This window comes from Rhinolophus sinicus, chromosome 8 (assembly GCF_057876585.1).
Source record: "Rhinolophus sinicus isolate RSI-liver-muscle chromosome 8, RSI-T2T, whole genome shotgun sequence".
In the NCBI taxonomy this organism is placed as follows: domain Eukaryota; kingdom Metazoa; phylum Chordata; class Mammalia; order Chiroptera; family Rhinolophidae; genus Rhinolophus; species Rhinolophus sinicus.
The window spans coordinates 35,333,263-35,345,913 of record NC_142508.1 but is presented as its reverse complement, the minus strand read 5'-3'; the positions used below and the strand labels follow the sequence as shown (position 1 = coordinate 35,345,913).

The following is a 12,651-nucleotide window of genomic DNA, read 5'->3' as shown; positions in this document are numbered from 1 at the left end:
TTAGTAAAATTACATAGATTTCAGGTGTACAATTCTGTATTACATCATCTATAAATCCCATTGTGTGTTCATCACCCAGAGTCAGTTCTTCCATCACCATATATTCGATCCCCCTTACCCTCATCTCCCACCCCCCACCCCCCGCCCCCCTTACCCTCTGGCAACCACTAAACTATTGTCTGTGTCTATGAGTTTCTGTTTCTCATTTGTTTGTCTTGTTCTTTTGTTGTTTTTGGTTTATATACCACATATCAGTGAAATCACATGGTTCTCTGCTTTTTCTGTCTGACTTGTTTCGCTCAGCATTACTCTCTCAAGATCCATCCATGTTGTCACAAATGTTCCTATATCATCTTTTCTTACTGCCGAATAGTATTCCATTGTGTATATATACCACAACTTCTTTATCCATTCATCTATCGAAGGACATTTTGGTTGTTTCCATGTCTTGGCCACCGTAAACAAAGCTGCAATGAACATTGGAGCACACGTGTCTTTATCTCTAAATGTTTTCAGATTTTTTTGGGTAGATACCCAGAAGAGGGATTGCTGGGTCTCTTCAGTGTTTTATTCTGTCCATCTTTGCCACTCTTCCTGCCTCCCTTCTCTGTCTTGGATGGAAACACTTCTGCACCTTTCCCTCTGTCGCCTTCTCTTTTGCTTTTGCTCCTTATGTCTCCTGTTTTTTACATGTATTGGACTCTGTGCCTTGGGCAAGGGGATATCCTGTCCCTGCCCTGGTTGCAGTTAGCAAATTGTTCAAATCTGTTAGGCCAAGCCAGCTGTAACAGAGAAGAAACTAAATCAGAGGGGAGTTGGTAGAAGACACATGACCAGGGAGGAAGATGAACAGATTCCCAACACAAGTGTAATCACAGTTTCTTCCACTTACCAGGGGGACACTGGTAGCAAAGCAACTAGACACCAAAGGTTTTCTCCCGTACCTTATGAAAGGAGAGATTCTAGAAATAATTGTAATTGTTTGTTACAAGTCTTAGTTTTTAATTTGCCAAACAGGATTTTCTTACGTAGGACATCTGTCGAATCAAAAAGAGAAATGTAACCACTCCTAGGTTAGTTTTTTTCTTTTTAATTTTCTGGGAGTACAACATTACAAACACACAAACAAAATTGCACATATCATAGGATAAGGGTTGATGAGTTTTCACAAACTGAACGTACCCATATAAAGAGCATCTATGACAAGAAGAAAACATTACCATCACCCCAGAACTTCCCCTCCCCCCACGCTCCTCGCAAACAGTCCCTACCCCTCCAGGGATAACCACTGTCCTGATTTCTAGCAGCATAAACTGACTTTGTCTAATTTTGTATATTATATAAATGGATTCGTAGTGTGTGCTCTTTGGTCTGGCTTCTTTCACTCAGTTTTGGGCTTGGAGATCCATCCATAGGGTTGTTGCATGTCACAGCTTGCCCATACCTGTTGCAGTAAGATATTTCATCATTGTACACCTTGAATTTACACAATGTTATATGTCAATTATACCTCAACAAAGCTGGAAAAGAACATGTATTAATAAATGTATCACAAATTATTTATCCATTCTACTATTGATGGGCTTTTAAGTAGGCTGCAGTTTGGGGCTATTACAAAATAGTACTGCTACGAACACTTAGTAGATATCTGATAATGAATATGTGAACAAAATTGTGTTGGGTATTTACCTAGGAGAGGTCACACCAATTTTACTTCCAACAGCAGAATATCCTCATTCTACATTCCCACCAATCCTTGTTTTTTTCCATCATTTTCATTCTAGGTATTCTGGAGATATATAACGGTATCACTTTGTGGTTTTAAACTTGTGAAGGATGGTGAGACTACAACTCAATATGTGAAATAAGTAGAGTTTATTGATTACTGTAGCAACAAAGTGCTATGCTGGCCAGGTGCAGCCTCAACAAACAGAGCAAGTTGTAGGGAATTGTGGACCTTAGGTATAGATGGGCTTTCAGAGGCGTGAGTGGTGGACATCACCTGTAGAATCAGGTGTAATGCCTGTCGGTTACTTAATACTGGGGATGTGTGTTTATTGGAGTTTGCCCACTCGTAATTGGCTGACTTTCAGAAGTTAGAGGCTATTACTTACTGATTGTCTTGCAAAATTGTGTTCATTGAAGCAAGTTATTGTTGGTCAATTAAAGGAATTTAAAACTAGTTCTGCTGGCTACTTATCATGCCAACAGAACAGTCTTTTCCTAAGAGTGTGTAAACGTTTTCATTCTCAGTTTCCCCTCTAGGTCCTCACTCGGACAAAACCACTGGAGAGATCCTCGGGGATTGTACAAACATTGAACACTATTTTTCATTGTAGAGATCTGGTTAACAGTTAGAGCCTTGGTTAGCATGACTTTATCCTGTTGGGTTTTTTGTGTTTTTTTAATCATTTATCCAATCATCTCTGGGACTGTGGATATGCAGACGCATTTAAGATCATGGACAACAGCTTTTTCTGTTAGGCGCTAGCGGAGCCAGGCAAGAAACGCTGAGTTTCCCATTTTCATCGTGTGGACATCTCTACTGTAAAGATGGTCAATATGCCCACAACCCGAAGGACTTTCTGTAAAAAGCGCGGAAAGTCTCAGCCTCACAAAGTGACCCAGTACAAGAAGGGCAAGGATTCCCTGTATGCCCAGGCAAAGAGGCGCTATGGTGGGAAGCAGAGTGGCTATGGTGGGCAGACAAAGCCAATTTTCCGGAAGGGGGCTAAAACCACAAAGACGATTGTGCTGAGGCTTGAATGTGTTGAGCCTAACTGCAGATCCGAGAGGATGCTGGCCATTAAGAGATGCAAGCATTTTGAACTGGGAGGAGATGAGAAGAGAAAGGGCCAAGTGATCCAATTCTAAGCTTTGGGGTTCTTATTTTTGAGAAAAATGTTGAAGCTTTAGAAAAATGCCTATATAAAAATAAATGCAGTGATATTCTTTAAAAAAAAAAAAAAAAAAAAAAAAAAGATCATGGACAGCAGGTATTTAACAACCCTGAGACAACCAAAAGTATTATAAAAAAGGTCTGTAAGACACTCCAGAACTATGACTCCAGGTTTCCTAAGCTTGACTAAGGAAACAAGATCCAATGGTTCCTTGAGTTTACTTAGATAGATAACCAGGATGCCTTTCAACATAGATAAAGATTATTCCTACACTCACCTGTAATGTTAATCTATGAACAACATGAAATATTAGCAATGGCGAAGGCCAAAATATATGGTTGGCCAAAAGAAAATGTAAGGCTATTTCAATATTTATAACTACTTGGATTAAGGAAGTTAAACTGTTTCTTTGTTCCCCAGGGCTTGGGCTGGGCTATGTTATTTCCTATAACAGCCAAATCAGAGGAAAGAATCTGGATGACTACTTCACATTATCCAACTCTTATTGATGGAGTACGTTCCACCATTTATACCAAAGAAGGGTGTTGTTCCTTTTGGACTCTTTGTAATATGTCATTGTCAATTGAAGATATTGGGGAGTTATATGCTAAGAAGGGCCTAAACTCCACAAAGCAATTAACCATGAGTCTGGGTTGGCATTGAAGAAACTGATTCCCAAATAGGAAAAAGAACCCAGAATTTGCACAGGTGATGCAGTTGACCTTATTGGGGTGTGTTGTTATGACAAAGTTATCAGAGTGACATCCCAAGAATATATATTCCACTCTTCTAGCTGAGGACATCTTTGTTCACTAAAGTGTTCTCTACACTATAATATTATTGGTAAATTTAGTGTAATTTTTAGGTAATGTGTAGCAATAATTCATGGTTTATATCTTTGAGTCTTTGGGGAAATTTGATCTATAGTATTAAGAAGTAAGGAAATACCATGTAAAGCCAACAAAGGGTATATGGGTTGAACCAATTCATATCATCAAGTTGAGTCGTGGCCTTCTCATAAGTATAGATATAGCACCTCTGACTTTTTTTTTTTTTTTTTTTTAAAGATTTTATCGGGGAAGGGGAACAGGACTTTATTGGGGAACAGTGTGTACTTCCAGGACTTTTTTTTTTACAAGTCAAGTTGTTGTCCTTTCAGTCTTAGTTGTGGAGGGTGCAGCTCAGCTCCAGGTCCAGTTGCCATTGCTAGTTGCAAGGGGCGCAGCCCACCATCCCTTGCAGGAGTCGAACCGGCAACCTTGTGGTTGAGAGGACACACTCCAACCAACTGAGCCATCTGGGAGCTCAGTGGCAGCTCAGCTCAAGGTGCCGTGTTCAATCTTAGTTGCAGGGGGCGGAGCCCACCATCCCTTGTGGGACTCAGGGATTGAACCAGCAACCTTGTGGTTAGAGCCCACTGGCCCATGTGGGAATCGAACCGGCAGCCTTCGGAGTTAGGAGCATGGAGCTCCAACCGCCTGCGCCACCAGGCCGGCCTCAACTTTGTTTTTTTTAAAGTAAATTTATTGGGGTGACGTTGGTTAATAACATATAAGTATCAGGTGTACAATTCTAATACATCATCTGTATACTCCATTGTATGCTCAGCACCCAATGTCTAGTCTCCGTCTGTCACCATATATTTGACTCCCTTTACCCTCTTCGTGCTCCCGTGACCCCCCCATATTAACCATTTTTAAGTATACAGTTCTGTATGGCAAGGACATTCACATTGTCATGCAGCCAATTTCCAGAATCCTTTCCATCTTTCAAAAGTGGAATTCTGTCCCCATTAAATAGCAATTGCCCATCTCCCCTCCCCCCAGCCCCTGGCAACCACCATTCTACTTTCTGTCTTGATGAATTTGACAATTCTAGGTACTTCATGTAAGTAGAATCATATAATATTTGTCCTCTAGCGACTGGCTTACTTCACTGAGCATAATGTCAAGATTCATCCATTTTGCAGTATGTGTCAGAATTTCCTTCCTTTTTCATTGAAAAATTTTTCTGGGTGGGGAGCACACAATGTGATATATAGATGATGTATTATAGAAATGCACACTTGAAACCTATATAATTTTACTAATCATTGTCACCCCCATAAATTTAATTTAAAAAAAGAAAAAAATTTATGTGGTCCTTCTTATCAACCTTTTTATTGACTATTGATTTTGAGTCATACTTAGAAAACTTTTTTATTGACTATTGATTTTGAGTCATACTTAGAAAACTTTAGCCTACACTCAGTGAATATAGGAATTGATCTATGTTTTCTTCTTGCACGTTTGTGGTTTTAATTTTTACATTTAGATCCCTGATCCATTTGGCATTTGTCTTGTACATGGTGTCAAGTATTAGTCTAATTTTATTTTTTCAAATGGCTAACCAGACATACTGGCATCATTTATTTACAGGACCACATTTGCTTCTGTGATGAGACGAGACTTTTTTACCAGACTAAGCATCCTGTCTGTTTCTCCTCCACCAGTCAGTTTGCGTCTGTATGTACCTGTACCACACTGTTAACTAGAAAGGCTTCCTGGTTCTATTTCATATCTGTGGGATCTGCTCCCCTCCCACAACTTTTCTTTCTCAGTGTTTTTCGTGCTATTCTTATATGTTTGTTTTTCCGTATGAACTTTAATCTCAAGTAAAGGAGCTCCACTAAAAACGTATTGCTTATTCGTTGGGATGGTATTAAATCTGTAAATTATCTTGTGAAGAGCTGATGTCTTTATGATCTTGGATCATCCTACCAAGAAAAATGAATATCTGCCCATTTGTTCACGTCTCTTCTGTGCCTTTCAAGAGGGCTTTAATTTTTTTGTCAGACTGGTTTTTTAAGAATCCTGTCACGTTTATTCCAAAATATTTTATCATTGTTGCTTTTGAAAATGGGGTTCTAACTGGTTAATGTTTGTATATTTTGATTAGGATATTGAAGGATATTGGTTTCTGTATGTTAAATTTATATCCCGCCACCTTACTGAAAACTTTTATTTATTTATTTTTATTTTTTAAAATGTATTGGGGTGACAATTGTTAGTGAAATTACATAGATTTCAGGTGTACAATTCTGTATTACATCATCTATAAATCCCATTGTGTGTTTACCACCCAGAGTCAGTGAAAACTTTTATTTTAAGACTTAACTTCATCATTAATTCTCTAAAGTTTGCTAGGTATCTTTGTGTAATCAAGACAACAGTGGTTGCCCAAATCTGCTTTGTTCCATATAGCCTCTAAAGACAATTGAGAAAAATAAACAAACGAGTCAAATATCACGTCCTTAATATAAGGGAAATATTATGGTGCCATGCTAGGGTCCAGCCGCCTGCCGCGTACAAAAGTTAAAAATCGAGAGACGTGGTTGGTGGAAAGAAAAGCAGGTCTATTCGGAATGCCGGCATTCTGGGAGGATGGTGAACTCCAGTTCAAAGGCCACCTCCCCGTTCCTAGACTGGTGGGAAGGTTTTTTAGGCAGGTAAATGGGAAAAAACAAAGGAAAGCAGGCCTCAGTGCTAATAGTTGAGAAGCTGTCTCCTGGGGTCTTCTGAGGCCTCAGGTCTGCCTCACTGTTATTTTATTTTATTTCATTCTTTTTTTTTGGGGGGGGAAGGGGAACAGGACCCCACTGGGGAACAGTGTGTACTTCCAAGTCAAGTTGTTGTCCTTTCAGTCTTAGTTGTGGAGGGCGCAGCCCAGCTCCAGATCTGGCCGTGGTCGCCAGCCACAGGGGGAGCAGCCCACCATCCCCTGCGGGAGTCCAGGAACTGACCTGGCAACCCTGTGGCCGAGAGCCCACTGGCCCATGCGGGAATCAAACCGGCAGCCCTCAGAGTCAGGAACATGGAGCTCTAACCACCTGAGCCACCAGGCCGACCCCTCACTGTTATTTTAAATCTCATTGTCCGTAGCAGTCTGCAAAAAACTGTAAGGAGTTGTGATCTTGGGTACCGTCTGGGCACCTGAGGATTAAAGAAGCTGCTGTTTTCAGGTTACGATGTTTGTTAATTAACGAGGTGTGGGTAGCCTTGAAAAAAAGGAACAGAGTTCTTCAGTTAAACAGTGGGAGGAGAAACAAAGAGGAAACAGCTGATATTAGAAACTGCAAACCACTGGTAGCTAAGTTTAATTACAAATCTACCAAATTTCACCCTTACAACTGGAGTGATGAAAGTCTGCTTATGGTGGTGGTGGTTGTAACATTCATTCAATTTACTAAAAATCACTGAATTATACACTTAATATGGATGCATTCATTGATATGTAAACCATACTTCATTAAAGTTGTTTTTAAAAATTAACCTAAATTATATGATCCAAATTTATATATACATATAAGCATATATACCTATGTCATGCATATTAGCTTCATTTAAATGAGTAAGCTACTGCTATTGATAATACCTGGACAATATTTGTATGTCTCCAATGCAAGTGAAGGTGTTGGAATTCTCCTCTTCAAAACACCCATAGGCTTCTATGACCTGGGCTATGTCATAAGGAGTAGAAGACAAGGTAGGAACTGTGGCCACTAGCCTGTCCAGCTGAGAGTCACACTGTACGGAACTCCATTCTGGGTTACACATGCAGGCTTCTGAGGGACCAGGCAGAGGTGTGCTGTGGGGATCCAAAAGCTGTTACGGTGTCTGGGGACTGTGGCCCTCCTCCCCTTGGCTAGATGCACGTGGGCTGGGAGCCCTCCTTATTCTTTCTACTCACTGTTTCTCCATTTAACTTGGTGGTTCTTAAACAAAGCCTGTGGAGTAAAAAGGGGAGAAGAGAACACTCAGGTTGCTTCCATATCTTGGCTAAATAATGCTGCAATGAGCATATCGATGCATATGTCTTTTCTAGTTAGGGTTTTGGGTGAATGGATAAAGAAGAGGTGGTACATATATACAATGGAATATTACTCGGCCATAAAAAGGATGAAATCTTGCCATTTGCAACAACATGGATGGACCTAGAGGGTATTATGCTGAGTGAAATAAGTCAGACAGAGAAAGACAAATACCATATGATTTCACTTATATGTAGATCCTAAAGAACAAAATAAGTGAATGGACAAAACAGACTCATAGATACAGAAAACAAACTGATGGTTGCCAGATGGGAAGGGATTGGGGACTGGGTGAAAAGGGTGAAGGGATTAAGAAGTACAAATTGGTAGTTACAAAATAATCGTGGGGATGTAAAGTACAGCATAGGAAATACAGTCAATGTAATAACTATGTATGGTGTCAGGTGGATACTAGATTTATCAGGGTGATCATTTTGTAAGTTATATAAATGTCTAATCACTATGCTGTACACCTGAAACTAACATAAAACAATATTGAATGTCAACTGTAACTAAAGAGTAAAAGAGGGGACGGCTGCTTAGCTCAGTTGGTTAGAACCCAGTGCTCTTAACAATAAGGTTGCCAGTTTGATCCCCACATGGGCCACTGTGAGCTGCGCTCTCCACAACTAGATTGAAACAACTACTTGACTTGGAGCTGATGGGTCCTGGCAAAACACAAATAAATATTTTTTTTAATTAAAAGAAAAAATATTTGACATTAGGAGAACGAACCCAATTTAAGAACATCAGAGCCAAACTGAAGACCCAGAGAAAGTTAAGTAATCTGGTGAATGTATGAAGTTAGACTGGGGAATCCAGGGAGCATTTCATCGCCAAGGAGTATGTATTTGGAAATGCAACCTACGTGGTACAGCCATGGAGGATCTGCTCTAACAAGTCCTACAGTGAGACCTGAACTCCCATCCTCAGCATCATCCACCTACCCTGCTGTGTAAGTAGAACACGCCAACAGTTTGCACCGCCAGAGAGGTCCTGTCCTGGTAGACCTTCCTAATTCCTGTTTAGGTTAAGGTTTCTGCCATACATTTTGACAATCCTTAGTCCTGTAACACACAGTGGAGGTAAGGAACTATTTCTTAAAAAGTGAGAGGAATTTGCCCAAAATCACTCTTGAAGGCCAGCATCAGAGCCAGAAGTAGAACCCAGGCCTCCTGTCCCTTAAGTGGGTACACTTCACTAACCCTCTTTCTCATCCACTCCTGACTATAGCCGTCTTACTACCCAGCCCCCAGACTAGTTTGAAGGCCTTCTGGGGCACAGATTTCTCCATGAAGTCTTCTCCACATCACTGTGCCTTAAATGTGGTTCCTGATCTGCTGAATCGATGGAAACGTCAGGACAAGAGTCTGTGGGCACTGGGGAGCTCTGGCACCCTGGAACCATGACTGCCCGCTCGTGCCCCATTGGCAGACAATTACAAGAGTACATCTCAACGGTGTTCACAATGAGTCTCAAGAGGAGAAAGGCTAAGGGAAAAGGAGTGGGAGCAACAGGCCAGATTTTTCCTTCTTTTTAGATCTGTTTCTTTTCATTTTCTTCATAGAGAAAATATTCACCATAATATTCTTCATTTTAAAGAGTGTACACTTCTGTGGGTGTTAGTATATTCACAGGATTATGCAATATCACCATTATCTAATTCTGAAATACAGCCAGGTGATGTTTAGTCTCTCATCGGAAGACTCATCTGTCACCCTAGCGCACTGATTAAGACAAATGTTTTTGAGCCATGCTCCTCGCCAAACACTGTCCTACTGTTTGGACGTGGAACTCAAGAACAACATCTGTCTTCAAGGATCGTATGGTCCCAGTAGAATACAGAGACACATCATGCAAATAGAGAAATAATACTGAAATAATACTTCATATTGAAATAATACTTCTTTTTTTCTGATGCTTCTCCATCCCCCGGGCCTTTTTGAATAGTATATTCCCTTTGTTATCATCTATGTTGTAGAAACTGAACCACTGGACCTGTGAGAGCGTCCTACAGTCTGGATTTTGCTGGTTGTACTTTCTTGGTACAGTTCATTATGTTCCTGGGTTCTATTCCCTCCAATTGACAATGACACCCCTGAACCAGGGACTGATTCAGACTCAGTAAACCCAGGATGTTCTTGTTCATTTTGCAACGTTTGATTCCCTAAAAAAAAAAAAAAAAGGCAGCGCTATAATAAAAGCTTCTGAGCATTAAAAAAATTGTGATCTATTGTGCAAAAGAGAAAAATGGGGGGATTTGGTCTTTCATCCTCCTTTCTGAAGAAACTGCATGTAAGTTTAAAAGGATGCACAGAGACTAGCCTGGTGACCAGCTAGCAAAAAGCATTCCAGGAAGAAAAAATCATATGCTGACAATTACAGTGAAGAAACGAACAGGGACAAGATTATTTATTTCCTGCAAAACCTGGTGAGAATTTGCTTTTTCAAGGACACTGGGGACTATTAAGGTACTTTTTAGCTGGGTTTATGTCAGGACAATTACTTGCGTTTTGAAAAGAACATTCTGGTCTAGCTCCAGAACATATCCCAGGGAAGCCAGAGTGGATGTAGGGCGAGCACATAGGATGCTGATTTGTCACCCTGCTGACATCATAGGCACCAAAGGGGAGGCAGTGGGGTGTAGGGAAGTATTTGCTGGGTGGAATCTCGAGGACTGTGAGTTTTAACGGACTTCAGATGGTAGGGGAGATCTACTAGCAGCGAGGGTGCATATGAAAGATTTTATGGATGCAGATCAGTAAACCAAATTTGACCTCAGTCCAAATTGACTGAAATACTGAGCCCTTCACAAGCAGGCCCCAAGCAGGCCACTAGGGGTCGCGCCGAGCGAGGCCATCTCAGGGAAAGCCGAGACGCTGTCCCTGCAAACATTTCCTTTCCTGGCCAGCAGGGGGAGAGAGACGAACAAAACCAGAATTGAGAAGGCTGTGTCTTGAGGCCCAGAACACGTTTACTGCCAGGGTGCAGGGTACAAAACCCAACGCCACCACTTGACCAGCTACTGGATTCCTTTAATATCTATTTCTATGCTTCATTTCCCCCTTTTATAAAATGGGCCAGACACTGGTAAGTGCTGGGTGAATATGAGCTTTTGTTGTTATAAAACACCAATGACCTTAAAACAACCCTTGTCCTGGCCCCCAGGTGACCAGATGACCTAGGCTAACCGCTTTCTGTGAAACTCCTTGCCCCAGACTGATGTCTGTACGATGCGGAATAGCCCGAGAGGAAGACAAAAAACAAATATTCCTAAAAAATAATTTGGAAAATGAAGTCACACAGGTTTGATTCTTTTTCCCTCCTGCCAGACACAGATGCTGCACTGTGAATTTTCAAGAGGGACAATGTAGGTTCCAGCATTTCCCCAATTTCTTTTCTTATATTCTACAGTTGAATAAAGACAACAGATTTGATTGTCGATGAAAGAATGTCCAGTATTCTAAGAAAAAGTTTTATGAAAGTTTATTTGAGCCAAACTGACGATATTCGCACGGAACCAAAATCCCACTAAATTGAGAAAATGCTCTGGAGAATGGCAGTTTGCAGCTTCTTTTATACATTAGAATCAAAGGAAGAGGGTTACATGGAATCCATTGGTGGTAGATTAGGGAGGTGGAAGAAAGCAAAGCAGGGAAATCTCGGGTTGGATAAAAAATAAAATGGAGAGACACATACTTTTACCTGGGTGGGTACAGGATAGTTAATAATTGACATTTACAGCACACAGAGATGGTATTCAGGGAACAAGATAACAGTGAGGGCTGAGGGGTTCTGTGGTCTCCTGCTCTGGTGGTTGTGGCCTGAGGGGTCTGGAAAACAGGATTACTCTGACATTCCAAGGATAGGTTATCTTAAATGCAAAAAGACAATAGACAGGCTCACTTTAGGTAAAAATTGACCTTTGTCAAGGAAACTACAAGTTTAGGACTTGATGACCAGCCCTGACTCAGTTTTAGTTAGGAATTTTTATATTCACACCATCCTAGGTGGTTATTTACTTTCAGTCTCTTGAGTTTCTATGGCCTGCCAAGCAGGCTTCCCCTGGGCTTGTGAGGTTTAGTATGTGGCCCCCTTTTCACCCACAGATTAAATTTACCTTGTTCCAAAATTTTAAAATAATTTGTAAAAGATGAAAAATGCAGCTTTCACTCCTTGTTTCTCTCACCCCTGTGGTGTTTGCTCACCACACATACACATGATAGGCTCTGCAGATATCACTTAATTAGTGCCTTGTGTTACTTGACTTTTTAAAATTACTTTCTCCCATACCGTATGCATTCTCCTGAGCCTTTTTTTTTTCTTCACTCAACAGTGTATCCTGGAGATTTTTCCAAATCAAAGAAAGCTTCCTCACTTTTCTGCACAGTTGAATTCCATTCCAATGTGTGTGCATGGATCAGAATTAATTTAGTCCCTTATTGACAGATTGTTTCCAATATTTTGCTGTTACACGCAATGCTACAATTAATAACCATGTATTTGTTTAAATATGTATGCATGCAATTTTCTCTGTAGGATAATTAGCAAGAAATGGTAAAAGGGCAAACGCTTCTGTAATTCTAATTGCCAAGTGGCCACCACAGGGTCTCACCATTTTGTGCTACAACCTTGGTATCTGAGCACTGGGTTTCCAACAGAGGGAGCTTATTCCCATGGAATGTTCTGTTCATATCCTTTGCCCATTTGAGGACACAGATTTCCAAAGATATTTGACCATCCATTTTGGGGTGCAATCCAATCATCTCTGTTCACACGACACTGATTTGAAAGATCTGACATTCCCTGGCCTTATTTCACCCTCCTTCACCCTCACTGTAATACCACAAAATCAGGATTTTTAATATCCCCATTTAAGAAATTAACACAATGAGGCTGGGC

The 12,651-nt window shown here is 40.7% G+C and overlaps 1 protein-coding gene across 1 annotated transcript; it reads left to right on the top strand.

The window, feature by feature from the left end:
- The first annotated feature begins 2,452 nt into the window (after positions 1-2,452).
- Positions 2,453-2,874, top strand: LOC109437015 (large ribosomal subunit protein eL42-like). Its single transcript, XM_088800705.1, has one exon. The coding sequence runs from the start codon at positions 2,554-2,556 to the stop codon at positions 2,872-2,874; it is 321 nt and encodes a 106-aa protein (XP_088656831.1). The 5' UTR covers positions 2,453-2,553.
- The last annotated feature ends 9,777 nt before the right edge of the window (positions 2,875-12,651 follow it).

Bases quoted from the DNA above. Each gene is read 5' to 3' on its own strand.
- LOC109437015 (XM_088800705.1), top strand. From the start codon at position 2,554: ATGGTCAATATGCCCACAACCCGAAGGACTTTCTGTAAAAAGCGCGGA.